The sequence below is a fragment of the Panicum virgatum genome, chromosome 6N, assembly GCF_016808335.1.
Source record: "Panicum virgatum strain AP13 chromosome 6N, P.virgatum_v5, whole genome shotgun sequence".
Classification (NCBI taxonomy): domain Eukaryota; kingdom Viridiplantae; phylum Streptophyta; class Magnoliopsida; order Poales; family Poaceae; genus Panicum; species Panicum virgatum.
In genome coordinates, this window is record NC_053150.1 from 51,001,481 (window position 1) to 51,016,205 (window position 14,725).

General features: G+C 46.0%; 2 protein-coding genes across 2 annotated transcripts; one reads left to right on the forward strand and one right to left on the reverse strand.

Moving 5' to 3' along the window:
* The first annotated feature begins 5,068 nt into the window (after window positions 1-5,068).
* Window positions 5,069-11,565, forward strand: LOC120679376 (probable E3 ubiquitin-protein ligase ARI8). The gene is made up of 15 exons (XM_039960956.1): window positions 5,069-5,466; window positions 5,947-6,068; window positions 6,654-6,756; window positions 6,885-6,975; window positions 7,228-7,400; window positions 7,515-7,616; window positions 7,715-7,803; window positions 8,597-8,704; window positions 8,789-8,879; window positions 9,342-9,431; window positions 9,966-10,013; window positions 10,199-10,270; window positions 10,367-10,460; window positions 10,554-10,707; window positions 10,958-11,565. The coding sequence occupies exons 1-15, from the start codon at window positions 5,263-5,265 to the stop codon at window positions 11,211-11,213; spliced, it is 1,797 nt and encodes a 598-aa protein (XP_039816890.1). The 5' UTR covers window positions 5,069-5,262; the 3' UTR covers window positions 11,214-11,565.
* A 144-nt stretch (window positions 11,566-11,709) lies between these two features.
* On the reverse strand, window positions 11,710-13,937 carry LOC120679377 (calcium-dependent protein kinase 21-like). Its single transcript, XM_039960957.1, has 4 exons — window positions 13,271-13,937; window positions 13,019-13,142; window positions 12,756-12,899; window positions 11,710-12,664 (listed from the first exon to the last, which is right to left on the reverse strand). The coding sequence occupies exons 1-4, from the start codon at window positions 13,901-13,903 to the stop codon at window positions 11,880-11,882; spliced, it is 1,686 nt and encodes a 561-aa protein (XP_039816891.1). The 5' UTR covers window positions 13,904-13,937; the 3' UTR covers window positions 11,710-11,879.
* Window positions 13,938-14,725: the final 788 nt, after the last annotated feature.

Below are 14,725 nucleotides of genomic sequence, written 5' to 3' on the forward strand. Positions count from 1 at the left end.
GCTGAATGGATAATGGAAAGAGGATCGGAAGAAACAATAAAGAAATAGAAAAAAACTTATTTTCATGGATTGACATCTTTTTTATATGAGGATTTACTCCTTTAAAATTACTAATAATACGAGAAGACAATAATTATTACCTAATCAATATTTCTATTTATTTATTTATTTTATTTTCATATAATTTAAATTTTAAACTCAGTGCAAACATAAAATTCAACCGCACAAACATGTCTAATAGCCAAGGGCATATTGGACATTTGACCTCTCCAATCTATTTATGAAAGACAGGGTGGAGCTGTTTTGCCAAACGTTTTCCAAAACGGCTTCAGCCCTACCAGAGAAGCCGCTCCACCGGAGGAGCCGAAGCCAGAGCTGTTTTTAGAGGAGCCGAAGCCCTGCCAAACAGGCCCTGAATAGAGGCCGCCAGTGTTGGGTTCTTAGTCACAAGTTAGTTGGGCCAAATATATTTTCTAATCAAGATATCAAGGTCTCTATTTGCCAGAGTCACAATAAAATTGTAGAATAATGGGTAGGAAGATTCATTTTGACGCTGTATTTCGCGTTTCAATCTTATTCACACTGTTTATGATATATTAGGCAAAAAATAGTTTCTGCCAAGCTTCAGTTATCTTTAGCATACAGACCAAACACCTTTAGCGTATTTATTTATGGGCTGACTATAGGCACTTTCATAAACAATTGCTAAACAACAACAACATAGCCTTTTTTCCCAAGCAAGTTGGGGAAGGCTAGAGATGAAACCCGAAAGAAATAAGTTCAAGGTTCAGGCACATTGATAGCTAGTCTCCAAGCGCTCCTATCCAAAGCTATCTCTTTAGAGATGTTCCAATCCTTAAGGTCTCTCTTAACCGACTCATTCCACGTCAGTTTAGGTCTACCTCTACCCCTCTTTACATTATCGACTAGCTCGAGGATCCCATTACGCACCGGCGCCTCAGGAGGCCTTCGTTGGACATGTCCAAACCATCTCAGCCGATGCTGAGTAAGTTTCTCCTCAATTGGTGCCACCCCGACCCTATCCCGAATAACTTCGTTCCGGACTCTATCCCTCCTTGTGTGCCCGCAAAACCACCGCAACATCCGCATCTCTGCTACACTCAGTTGCTGCACATGTCGTCTTTTTGTAGGCCAACATTCAGCACCGTATAATATCGCCGGACGAATTGCTGTCTTATAGAATTTGCCTTTTAGCTTTTGTGGCACCCTCTTGTCACAAAGGATGCCAGAAGCTTGCCGCCATTTCAACCAGCCAGCTGAAATTCTATGCCTAACATCTTCATCAATGTCGCCATCCTTTTGTAACACCGATCCTAAATACCGAAACGTATCCTTCTGGACCACCACTTGCCCATCTAGACTAACGTCTCCCCCCTCATGCCTAGTCGCGCTGAAATCGCACATCATGTACTCGGTCTTGGTCCTACTAAGTCTGAACCCTTTCGACTCTAACGTGCGTCTCCACAGCTCTAACTTCCTATTAACCCCTGTCCTACTCTCGTCAACTAGCACCACATCATCAGCAAAGAGCATACACCAAGGGATCTCACCTTGTATATCCCTTGTGATCTCATCCATCACTAAAGCAAATAAATAAGGGCTCAAAGCTGACCCCTGGTGTAGGCCTATGTTAATAGGAAAGTCAGTGGTGTTGCCATCACATGTCCGGACAAACGTCGTCGCATTTTTGTACATATCCTTAATGAGGGTAATGTATTTGGTTGGGACTTTGTGCTTCTCCAAAGCCCACCACATGACATTTCTCGGTACTTTGTCATATGCCTTCTCAAGGTCAATGAAGACCATATGCAAGTCCTTCTTCTGCTCCCTATATCTCTCCATCAATTGTCGTATTAAGAAAATCGCCTCCATGGTTGACCTTCCAGGCATGAACCCAAATTGGTTTTGGGTCACACTTGTCCCTCTTCTTAGGCGATGCTCGATGACCCTCTCCCAAAGCTTCATCGTATGGCTCATCAGCTTAATCCCACGGTAGTTAGTACAACTTTGAACATCGCCCTTATTTTTGAAGATAGGTACTAATATACTTCTCCTCCATTCTTCCGGCATCTTGTTTGACCGAAAAATGAGATTAAAAAGCTTAGTTAACCAAACTATTGCTCTATCTCCTAGGCATCTCCACACCTCAATGGGAATACCATCAGGACCCAACGCTTTACCTCTCTTCATCCTCTTCAAAGCCTCCCCGATCTCTACCTCCTGAATTCTCCTCACAAAACGTCTGTTGGTATCGTCAAAAGAGTCATCTAACTCAAGGGTAGGGCTCTCACTCTCCCAATTAAACAACTTGTCGAAGTACTCTCTCCATCTATCCATGATCTCATCATCCTTCACTAGCAGTCGATCTGTCCCATCCTTAATGCATTTGATTTGGTTGATGTCCCTTGTCTTCCGCTCGCGGATCCTAGCCATCCTATAGATGTCCTTTTCCCCTTCTTTCGTGCCTAGCCGCTGATACAGGTCATCATACGCCTTACCTTTTGCTACACTCACAGCTCGCTTTGCAACCCTCTTCGCTAATTTATAGCCCTCGATGTTAGCTGCACTCTTGTCAAGATGGAGACGCTTGAAACACTCCTTCTCCTTAATAGCCCTTTGCACCTCGTCGTTCCACCACCAGGTGTCTTTCCCCTCCTGTTTGCCTCCCTTACTCACGCCAAACACCTCTGAGGCCACCGTCCGAACACATGTTGCCATCTTTAGCCACATGTCATCTGCGTCTTCTCCTTCTTCCCAAGGCCCCTCACCTAGCATCCTTTCCTTAAACGCTTGTGCCGCTTCCCCTCTAAGCTTCCACCACTTTGTTCTCGCAATCTTGGTACATTTGTCCCGGTGGACACGTACCCGAAGACGAAAGTCCGCCACCACAAGCTTGTGTTGAGGGACAACACACTCCCCGGGTATCACCTTACAATCTAAGCAATCACGTCTATCCTCCCTCCTAGTAAGGATAAAGTCGATCTGGCTCGAGTGTTGTCCACTACGAAACGTCACAAGATGGGATTCCCTCTTCTTAAACACGGTATTCGTTATCAACAAGTCGTAGGCTAACGTGAAGTTCAACACATCCTCCCCCTCTTGACTCCTGCTACCATACCCAAAACCCCCGTGCACTCGCTTGAACCCTACATTAGTCGCACCCACATGACCGTTGATGTCTCCTCCTATGAAGAGTTTCTCGCTGGTAAACACGGTACTAACCATTCTATCTAGATCTTCCCAGAACTGCATCTTGGTGCTCTCACTAAGGCCTACCTGAGGGGCATATGCACTGATCACATTCAAAACCGAATCTCCAACTACCAACCGGATTAGGATAATCTGGTCGCCTTGCCTTCTAACCTCTACGACTCCATCCTTAAGGCTCCTATCAATCAATATGCCTACACCATTCCTACCCGGAGTTGCTCCCGTGTACCAAAGCTTGAAGCCAGTATCCTCAACCTCCTTCGTCTTCTGGCCCTTCCATTTAGTCTCTTGAACGCATAGAATATTTACACGCCTCCTAATTGCTACATCAACTAGCTCTCGCAACTTACCCGTTAGGGACCCTACGTTCCAGCTACCTATACGAAACCTAGTTGGCTCGGCTAGCTTCCTTACCCTTCGCACCCGTCGAGGGAAGTGCGAAGACCCTTGCTCATTTTTCACTACACCCCGGCGTAGATGTAGCGCGCCATTCAGGTGACGACCCGACCCTTGCTCACTTATCATCGTACCCAGGTCATGATACGACGCGCCCTTGGGGGGATGGCGACCCGGCCCTTGCCCATTTATCACCACACCCGGGTTCCGATGTAGCGCGTCGCTAAGAGGGTTACGCCCCAACGAGTTTCTTGTAGGTTTCATATCCATTAGAGTGGCATTTTTTATGCTGGTTTGCCAAAACCTAACGCAACCCTCCTCCTTTACCCGGGCTTGGGACCGGCTATGTTGAGACGACTCAGGAGAGAGAGTCTTCCAGTCAGCATAGGCGGAGTTCATAAACAATTGCTATACATTTGAATATTAGCTCACAAGTGGGTTTCATATAACCGAATTAATAAAAATATCAAAGTCTATTTGAGGTGTGTTTTTTTTCTACTTCGTGAACAGGAGAAATGTGTTCTTTCCCCCTTAAAAACTGTTGCGTTCCATTTCTCGAGGTCCACCATACTACAAATAGGCTAAAAGAAGCACGCTGATTATATATGTGTTGTCACCTAAACTTACCATCTTAAGTTTAACATTGGCTCAACAAAGACAATAAATTCAAATAACGGGCAACATTTTGCAATGAGGATTGGATGACTGCAACTACTGTACCTTATTAACGCGCTAACTTACACATAAGCAAATTTGGTTGTTTATTTTGTTGCTGTATATTAGAGACTAGATTGACATCACCTTATTTAAACTTGTACTCTCTCTGTATAGGAAAAAAAATATCATTTTGGACAAAATTAAAGTTAAACATTGGAAATATAAATCATGAATAATTTTTAATTTATTGAGTTTGAAAAAGTAAAAGCCATATGAATAGGTTAGTTTTTAAAAGAACTTTCAAAAATATACATATACCACTTTTCAAAAAATATTTTTATAAAAATAAGCAGTCAAAAGTTATGCTTTGGAAATCATGTTACTATCTTAAATGTCTTCTAGTTCCTATACAAAGGGAGTAAATTGTAGCAATTCCCAAGTGGCAATACACAACAAGAAACTCTTTTTTTCTATCATGCGAAACGTGGTAGGATATGCGCATGTAACCATTTTGTGTGGTGTTTGCTTCTGTTCCAGATATTTGAAATTTGACATTAAATAAGGCGGTAATTTAGGGTTCAAAAGGGTACACTATCTCCTCCCTTCGCAAGACGTTTCATTTAAAACCAACTGCTTCGCGTTTAGGCTTTCACGCTCGGTTTCGAGAGACATATGTTACTCGAACTAGACAAGTCAAACCGTGAAGAAAACGAAGAGCCAATACGACCCCTTTTATATAAGCTTCGGTTAACCCCGTGCTAACCATGATCGCTTTCCCAAATCACCCCTCTCCCGGCGTATTGAAAACCCACGCCATTAAAAAACGCAGCCCACCATTACGGTGCCGACTCGGGCACGCAACTCCGCCGATCTCCTCCCACCCCCAAATCCCCCCTCCCCCGCCCCGCCTCGCCGGAACCCTAGCCCCCGGCCGCCCCCACCCCCTCCCTCCGCCGGATCCCCCGATCGCCCGGCGCGATGGACTCCGACGTCGAGATGAACGCCGCCAGCGACGAGGAGGTGATGGACGACGAGGACTACTACGACTACGACTACTGCTACAGCGATGCGGGCGACGACGGGAGCGGCGGCGGTGACAGCGAAGGGGAGCTGGTGGCCGGGGACTACGACGAGGGCCTCGAGGCCGAGGGGACCGACGAGGTGGTCTCCAGGCGGGAGCAGGTGAGGCGATGTTCGGATGTGTTTGAATAGACTGGAAAACCGGCGTGCTCGTGTGAAATGCTCTGGTTTTTTTAGTTGTTGGGTAGGTGATTCGCCAGTGAGCTGAGGCTTTTGGTGATATTTTCTGATACTGAAGCGCTGGAGTGGTAGCTGGTTAGATCGATTCATCATTAGAGTGAAGTGTTACAGGATCGACGTCTAATTGATGTTTATGTCAGTGCTGTGTGGCTGGTAGAATGATGATGCTTCTCTATATGTGCTAAAAACATCTATCTGTGTGTTGAAATTGAGCTTAAAGCAGCGTCCAGATAGGTTGCTAGCTACTACCTCGCTCCTAGATGGATGATTTGCCGCCTCAGTATCAGTGTATCACACTTGGGCTCATCTCTGCTTATGTTGGTTTACTTTTGTACCCATAATATTGTTTCATGGGATTCTCTTGAGTTTCGCTAAAAGAGGGTTTTTGTTTGCTATGAACAGACCTTCGCGGTTTTAAGCGAAGAAGATATCTCTGAACGTCAAGAAGAAGATATAAGCAAAGTATCTGCTGTGTTATCGATTAACCGGGAAGCGGCATGTGTTCTGCTTCATCATTATAAATGGTGAGTTTGCTATGCTAGTTCTCCACCAAATTTCATTTCTGAAGCCAGTAAACCCCTAAAAACATTTGTAATGGCGTTTATCCACATTATACAGTATTCTAGTAATATACAAGCTACTCAAACCAAGTTGTACTCGATGTCTATCTCTTTGAACAAGAGTATCATACAGCTGATGGTGTGGGTTGTTTCTTATTTGTAACCACTTCCCAGGAGCTTGCTGCCTCCCCCCCCTCCTTTTTAATGTTGAAAATTGCATCTATGAAGCATAAGATAGAACCTGTAAATAGTCCCTCAAATAATCTCTCGAATGGGCATCGGATGTACTGTATGCTAATCGTAGCAGTGGTTTTCTATTTTTCCATAGACTTGCATTTGTACATGAGACTCCAAAATTGAAAACTGCTATCTTTGCAAATCTGAGCCTAGTAATTTCCCTTTTGGTCCCTGGGCTTCACAAAAGCCAATGCACATGGACAATGAAAAATAAAATCTGATCTAGAAGCAATGCACTGACATTTTCGTATTGCCAAATTGTGTGGAAGTGGAACTAATGCCATACATTTGCGTTCTGTATTCACTATGCAGGAACATCAGCAAGTTGAGTGATGAATGGTTTGCCGATGAAGAAGAAGTCCGCCATACTGTTGGCTTACTTTTGAATGGAAATGACCGTCCTCGCTTGAGGAAGGCAAGCTTTATTTATTTGTATTAGTTATGATTTTTCGCCCATCAAATCAGCGTGTCTGATCTGATAGAGCCTTTGGCCCTGACATATGTTCATCATTTCTTAATCTCTAACATCTCTTTTCGTTGCAGCTAACTTGTGGAATATGTTTTGAAGGGTATTCTTCTGATATGATGAGCTCTGCTGGTTGTGCTCATTTTTATTGCCATGAATGTTGGGAAGGTCTCTCTCTCCCTTTCTCTCCTTTGTCTCTATGGTTGCATGTTTAGGCATGTTTTGTGATCCTTCTGTTGTAAGGAGTAGACTAGAGAATTATTGTAGAGTATTATGCATACATTGAATAATGATATTCAATCGGAGCATGTCTAGTTTTGTTTATTAGTTCATCATATTACATATTATTTTTACTTCAATGTAATTCTCTCCTTCATCCTAAGAAAGGAAATTTCTGATGGCTCAAGTCAAATTTTGTAGGCTATATTAGTGCTGCAATTAGTGGTGGTCCAGGATGCTTAACGTTGCGGTGTCCTGATCCATCATGTGGTTCTATGGTTCTTCAAGGGATGGTTAATAAATTAGCCAAAGATGAGGATAAAGAAAAATATGCACGATTTCTCTTACGTGCATATGTCGAAGGTAGCAAGAAGGTAATAAGTTTGAACAAGCTGACTGATTCTGCAAACTACGTGGTTCCTTTTGTTTTATATCATGTACTTTTTTTCTTCTGTAAACTCATTTATTACATTTATCATTTCATGCAGACTAAATGGTGTCCGGCTCCTGACTGTACATGTGCAGTGGAGTTTCTTGGTGACGAGAACTATGATGTCTTATGCAATTGCAAGTTCAATTTTTGCTGGAATGTATGCTGGTTCCATTCTCCTAATGACTCAGCTTTCATTTTCATGGGTCCTAGTGATTAAGTATGTAAGGCTTTATCAATATTCATTACCGTTTGCAGTGCACCGAGGAAGCTCATCGACCAGTGAATTGTGAGACTGTATCTAAGTGGATATTGAAGAACAGCGCAGAATCTGAAAATATGAACTGGTTTGTCACAAGCTCAATACTGTAGTACTTTATGCATTTTTCAAGTTCTGTTTTCAATGTCACCATGTTTTAGTTCAGACAGGACAGGACTTCCATGATTGTGTTTTGAACAATGCAATCTATTATGATTCTCCTCCACCCCCTGATTATTTGTTTTGTAACATTCCATGTTTTGGTTCAGACTGAGCATAATGCTAAGTAGTTCCAGTATGTGGTTGGAGCGTGATGTCCTATTTCTTTGCCAACCTTTTAGCAATTTAACTGTGAGATGGTGAATAATCATGCTTAAGTTTAGTTGTACACTTGTACTGCACATGTTTTGGGCAAAATCATTACGAGTGATTTAAGGTGACTTAGAAATGGGTGGGGAAGCGATGCCCGATATTTCTGTGAGGTTAAGTCATGTCTTTTCAACTCTGGAAAATGTGCTAGCAATTTTAATACAGTTTTAGGATAGCCTTTTTTTTGTTTCTTCTCCAGCCTACCCCGACATGCTTGGGATTAAAATGCTTTGCTGTTACAGTTGTAATTTAGGATGCCTAGTTTGCTTTGAGGTGGACTCTGAATACTTTGGGATTAATTCATTTTACATTTGTTTGTCTTGCTTTCTGAAAAATTAATGTACTAGGCACAAGCTGACGACTCTGATTACCAGAACCTGGCAATGCCAGCACATAGTAATAACATTTACATGACGTTCAGATACTGTGTCAATATCATGTTTAGCTGATAATTGTGTTCCTTATGGCAAGTTGCATGAAAAGGTTTATCATGTTATGTTCAATCATTTCAGGATACTGGCTAATTCTAAGCCTTGTCCAAAATGCAAACGGCCAATAGAGAAAAACCAGGGATGCATGCATATGACTTGCACCCCTCCTTGCAAATTCGAGTTCTGCTGGTATAGTTCCTTCCACTGCTTTAAAGATTTACAGTACACATGTCATGTTTTAGCTTCTTTCGTCTGAGGTTCTTTGTATTTTAGGTTATGCCTGGGTGCATGGTCAGATCATGGAGAGAGAACTGGTGGCTTTTATGCTTGCAATCGTTACGAATCAGCAAAGAAAGAGGGAGTTGTATGTCTTCTTATCATGCATTTTATAGAAACTATTTTGTAAAATTCTAGCCCTTGTTTAGATGCTTTCAAAATTCCAAAACTTTACAAGATTCCCCATCACATCGAATCTTTGAACGCATGCATGAAGTATTAAATGTAGCTAAACAAAATAACTAATTATACAGTTTGTCTATAATTTGCGAGATGAATCTTTTAAGCCTAGTTAACCCATGGCGGGACAATAATTACCAAATACAAACGAAAGTGCTACAATGTTTTACAGCCAAAACTTTAGATTGTAGGATTATTATAGTATTTCTGCGACTGCTGCTGCAGTGGGATTAAAGTGTGTCAGTTTGATTGTAGGAGAATAGCAGCTCATCTTATTTGGGATGCTGTTATGTTTTTCTGTGGTTCTGAATGCACTGCTCTGTTCTTCTCCATGGATATTTTGTTCTGAACTTAATTACTTATTTTGCAGTATGATGAGACTGAAGCAAGGAGGGAAAGAGCTAAAAACTCTCTTGAGCGATATATGCATTACTATGAGCGCTGGGCATCCAATCAGACAGTATGTTCATATACCCAAGTGTACATTGAATATATTTGTTTTCTGCTCGTGCTGTAATGCTATAAACATTATCGCTTATCTTGTGATGCTATTACTCTATCACGTAAGCTATAGTTCTTAAGAGTTGCTCAAAAAAAAAAAGCTATAGTTCTTAGAGGACTACTATTTGGTAATATTGTGTTGGCTGTGCTTAGAAGAATAATGTCTTAACCAAATATGTTTTGTCAACCATATACCATCCAGGTCTAGCATTGTTTTGAGGTCCATGATTATGTTTGAGACTCGGTTTCATGACGATTGTCTCAGTCAAAATGATTTCTCACCTTTTGATGTGTATGCATAATATCTAATTATTTCATGGCTACCAAGAAGTTAAAGCAGTCAAAATACATATTTTTACACCTGATGTACGTTGTTCTAGATACCTGGTGCATGTTAGTGCTCAGCATTCAGATGCTTTCGTATTTCTTAATGTATATTTGAAACTATCAACTGTAATTCCTGTTCTGATGTGATGTTTGCCTTCATTGACAGTCGAGGCAGAAGGCCCAAGCGGATCTGCACAAAGCGGAAAAGGAACAAGTAAGAAAATAAATAATATTATTATGGCCTTGAGGGCTCTTGAAGTGTTCCATGTAGAATTAATCTGCTTGTATTGAGTGGTTTCTAATGTTCTTCTGCCCTCTACTATCTATATTGCAGTCTTGAGCCTGATTTCCTTCCATTATAGACTAACCGTATGCTTTTTCACTATTCCTCTGTCTCAGCTTGCAAAGTTAACTGACATTTTTGGGATACCAGAGACCCAGCTGAAGTTCATAATTGAAGCTTGGTCACAGGTCTGCTATCGTAGCTTTTATATTACGGTTTTCAATGAATTTTGTACTTTACAATATTTTCTCATCTGAAGCTTTCACTACTATATTGTTTGGCAGATTATAGAATGCAGGAGAGTGCTGAAATGGACATATGCTTATGGCTACTATCTAGATGATAAGGTCAAGAGTGAATTTTTCGAGTACCTTCAAGGTTACTATTTCTATTGAATGTCAACATTATTACTGAGGTTTATTATTACTTGCGGAAACTTTCGGAACAGCAATGAATACTATTTTTTTACAGGTGAAGCTGAGTCTGGTTTGGAACGTCTGCATCAATGTGCCGAGAAAGATTTGCAAGCATTTTTGCCTTCTTTGAAACCTGATAGCAACGAAACTATGACACCATCAGTTGCGGAATTTGGTGATTTCCGCGTGAAGCTTGCTGGGCTCACAAGGTAGTACATTTGCCATACTTTAGATCGTTGTGTTGCAGTACTGTTTACAATGCTTGATATCAGGGGTTCTACTAGTTTTTTGGTTTTGCCATTCTTATATCTTTTGCCCAGTACCTTTGTGTGTTTCCAATCTCATAGAAACACTTTTTGAGCCCCTGCTCATAGAAGGATGTCATCTTCCGATTGATGTTCTATTTCCTTTGCTGAGCTTTGTTTACAGTTGTGATGACTCTGCTAAATTTCACTGCAGTGTTACTCGGAATTATTTTGAGAACCTTGTTCGAGCATTGGAAGCTGGGTTGGAGGATGTCCGTGCTGCTGGCCAGGCGGGTGCTACATCCAGCACAGCCACCAGTTCCAAGAAAGGTGTAACTAAATCCAAGAAGAAGCAACACTCTAAACCATCATCTGACCACACTGATGACAGCTGGCCCTGCGAGCGCTGCACATATCTTAACCTTCCTTCAGTGGATGCGTGCAGTGTCTGCGAAAAAAGTAGGTACTAGATGAGGGAACAGCTCAAGGGAGTCCCCTCAAGAAAATCTCAAAGCTCATGAGACAGGGGTGCTCTCCCTCCTGCATCGGATGCCATGAGGTTGAGCTTCCAGCAGTTGCGATGGTTGGGGTTCATTTGGTTTGCTAGTCTGTGTGTGCTGTTCCTTGTAAATATTAGCTGTGAAGTGCTGTGTCTATGTGGTGGGTTTTGCAGCTGACCGACCTGTGAAACTAAACTTGGAGGTAGCTCTATTTATTCCCACAAAATATTCCAGGGTCCTTGTATTTGCATCAAAGGACTTGACTATGGTTATACTTACCTAGACTGCTAAGTGTATATTACCACGCCTTGCATCATGTTAATCTGTGTGCTCTTAAAGATGGCAAAAACTGTAACTTCGATCTTGTGAAAGTTTGTTTTCATCACCTCTTGGGAGTTGGTATTAATGTGAATATGTTTGTTCGTCCTGTTCCTCTACAACCTCTCTTCCCTTTTTTGCAAGTATAAGTTTGGATCATCGAGAAATGAATTTGGTGTCAGATGAGCATCAACAGTACATGCGTTCATCAACAGCAATCGATGTTCTTTTCGTGGTTGATCGTGGCTACAGGCTGAGGCAGATCATCGACTCCAAAGTCCAGAGTCCAAAGTGGTCTCAAACTAGTGGCTCTGGCTTTCACGACATGTCCTTGCAGAGCTTCCGGCTGAGGCTGTTGAAGTTGGCCCTGGAGTACTGGCGCGAGCCGTTCCTCCAGTCCGTGCCGGCCTTCATCATGAGCTCGAACTCCTGGTAGCTGATGCGTCCGTCCTGGTCGGTGTCGACGTCGCGGATGATGTCGAGGATGACCTGGTCGTTGGGCCCCAGCTCCTCCATGAGCTCCTCCAGCTCGATGAAGCCGCTGCCGTCCTTGTCGAAGTAGCTGAAGGCCGACGCCAGGTACTGGTCGTTGGTCATCTTCTTGAGGTGCAGCGACACCGCCACGAACTCGTCGCAGTCGAGCGTCCCGTTGCCGTCCGTGTCCGCCGCCTCCATGAGCATCCGGATCTCCGACTCGGGCACCGGCTGGCCGTTGATGTGGAGGCCGTCCATGAGCTCCTCCAGCGACAGGTTGCCGTTCTGGTCCTTGTCCATGAGCCGGAACATCTGCACGTACTTGTCCAGCTCCTCCACCGGCAGGTTGCGCGCCACCACGCCCAGCGCCTTCTTCTTGAACTTGTTCATGGCGGAGAACTGCTGCAGCCGCGCCCGCACGGCGTCGCCCAGCGACACGTTGGGCGCCGCGTCCGCGTCCCTGAGCCACGGGTGCTCCAGGACCTGCCTCGCCGTGAGCCGGGTGGAGGGGTCCGGGTCGAGCATCCTCCGGACCAGGTCCTTGGCGTTGCCGGACACCCGCGGCCACGGCTCCCGGTTGAAGTCGATGCCGCCGCGGAGGATCGCCTGCGCGATCTTCTCGTCGTTGTCTGCATTGTTTGTTTGTTTGTTGCTCATGATCATGATCAGCGCAGAGGAAAAAGGAAAGGTCGTCACCGGCGGGTGATCATCGCCGCCTACCTCCCCAGAAGGGCGGGACGCCGCAGAGGAGGATGTAGAGCATGACGCCGGCGCTCCAGATGTCCACCTCCGGCCCGTAGCTCCGCTTCAGCACCTCGGGGGCCATGTAGTAGGCGCTCCCCACCACCTCCGTGAACCGATCGCCTGCAGATCGATCGATCAGGTTGATATTATACATACAAAATCACGGGATCGGTAAGATTGTTATTGGGTCGACGAAGCAAAATGAGATGCTGCATTGCAAATTTGCAATGCTGCTGTACCGGGGTTGAAGAAGACGGAGAGGCCGAAGTCGATGACCTTGAGCGGGGAGTCCTCGGATTTGTTGGCGAACAGGAAGTTCTCCGGCTTGAGGTCCCTGTGGATCACCCCGTTGGAATGGCACAGCTGCGTCATCGATCAGAGGAAGAGGATTCGGTTAGCGATCGGGCCGTAGAGATGTACTAGCTACGTTCTTGTTCTTGCTCATGATGATCCGCTTGCCATGTCATGACAATGACAGTCCCACACCCAACCTGGACGACGTCGACGACAGTGCGGAAGATGTTTGCGGCGGCGCGCTCGGAGTAGTGCCCGCGCGCGACGATGCGGTCGAAGAGCTCGCCGCCCTCGCAGAGCTCCATGACGAGGTGCACGGCGCCGCCCGCCGCGGCGTCCTCGCAGCAGGCCTCGCGGAGCCGCACCACGGCGGCGCCGCCGCGCGCCGACATGCGGCGCATGATGGCCACCTCGCGCTGCACGTCGGCCGCGTGCGCCGCCGCCGTCCTGTCCTGCGCGCCCTGGCCCTGGGCGTTGGCCGCGGGGCGGCGCGGGGGGGCGCGGCGGCGGGGCCTCCGGATGGTCTTGCACGCGAGCGCCTCCCCCGTGGCGGCGTCCCGGCACCGGCGCGTCACCCCGAACTCGCCGCGGCCCAGCTCCCGGCCCAGCACGTAGCGCCTGGCGAACTCGGCCGCGGTGGTGCGGGCCACGGCGGGCGCGGCGGCGTCCGCGCGCGGGGACGGGGACGGGGAGGCCGTGCTGGTGCTGGTGCTGGCGCCGCCGTCGCTGCTGGAGCGGTCGTCGCGGTCGCGCTCGGGGACGGGGAGCACGAAGGAGATCTGCCCGCGCAGCTTCCGCGAGCAGGCGTAGGCGGAGTAGCAGCCCCCCATCGGAGGAGAGCGCGCGGGCGGGCCACCGGAGGAGATGCGCCTTGCCGGCCGGCCGCCACCCCCCACCTTTCCCCCCGTAGCCTCGGCGCGTGCGTGCGTGCGCTGGCTCTGCCCGTGGTTTGCCCTGCCCTCGCTCGGCTCGCCGCGCGCGTCGCGCCCGTGTCGCGTGCGTTATTATTATTAACGGGCGCTGTCGTCGAGTAGGATTTGTAGGAATAGCCGAATTGGGCGACGCTAGGCGGCGGCGCAGGGTCTGCCGTTGCCGCTGGACGTTGGCAAGGCAACCAACGGCTGGGAAATGCCTTGTCACGCACTTGGCAGTGCTTGGAAAGATCAAGGCTAGGGAGAGGATCCAAACACTTGCAAACCAGTTTAGGTTTGTGCTAACATTTTCAAAAATTCTAAACAACTATGCTCTTTTGGGTCCGGGGGATTTGGAAACAACTACGATACAGTTTTTATTTTAATTTGGTATTTCTAAACAACAATGCCGGTTTATCTTTGCTTTGGGCTCCAAGAGTTTGCTAAATTCTGGCTGGCAAATCTTGTGATTTACCAACTCCCAAAATTTTATGCCAAGTAAAAAAAACAGCATCTCTTCAATAATTTAGCATAATTGACTTAGCAAAATAAGAAGTGGAACCCTCCCAGCTCCCCGTGAAAAAGAAAGAGGAAAAAACCAGTTCCTTCCATGCCGACTGATCGGATGCAGGAGCATCGACACCCCTCCCGGCCTCCCGACGCCCTTGCGTGCCACCTCGCCCCGCCTTCGGCACTCACTCTCGCGACGCTTGCTTCGCACCCGGCCCTGCATCCACGGCC

Bases quoted from the DNA above. Each gene is read 5' to 3' on its own strand.
- LOC120679376 (XM_039960956.1), top strand. From the start codon at position 5,263: ATGGACTCCGACGTCGAGATGAACGCCGCCAGCGACGAGGAGGTGATG. The intron at 8,705-8,788 runs GTATAGTTCCTT...TTTGTATTTTAG, and splicing joins TGCAAATTCGAGTTCTGCTG to GTTATGCCTGGGTGCATGGT. The intron at 9,432-9,965 runs GTATGTTCATAT...CTTCATTGACAG, and splicing joins GCTGGGCATCCAATCAGACA to TCGAGGCAGAAGGCCCAAGC.
- LOC120679377 (XM_039960957.1), bottom strand. From the start codon at position 13,903: ATGGGGGGCTGCTACTCCGCCTACGCCTGCTCGCGGAAGCTGCGCGGG. The intron at 13,143-13,270 runs GTTGGGTGTGGG...TCGATGACGCAG, and splicing joins CTGTCGTCGACGTCGTCCAG to CTGTGCCATTCCAACGGGGT. The intron at 12,900-13,018 runs GTACAGCAGCAT...ATCGATCTGCAG, and splicing joins CTCCGTCTTCTTCAACCCCG to GCGATCGGTTCACGGAGGTG.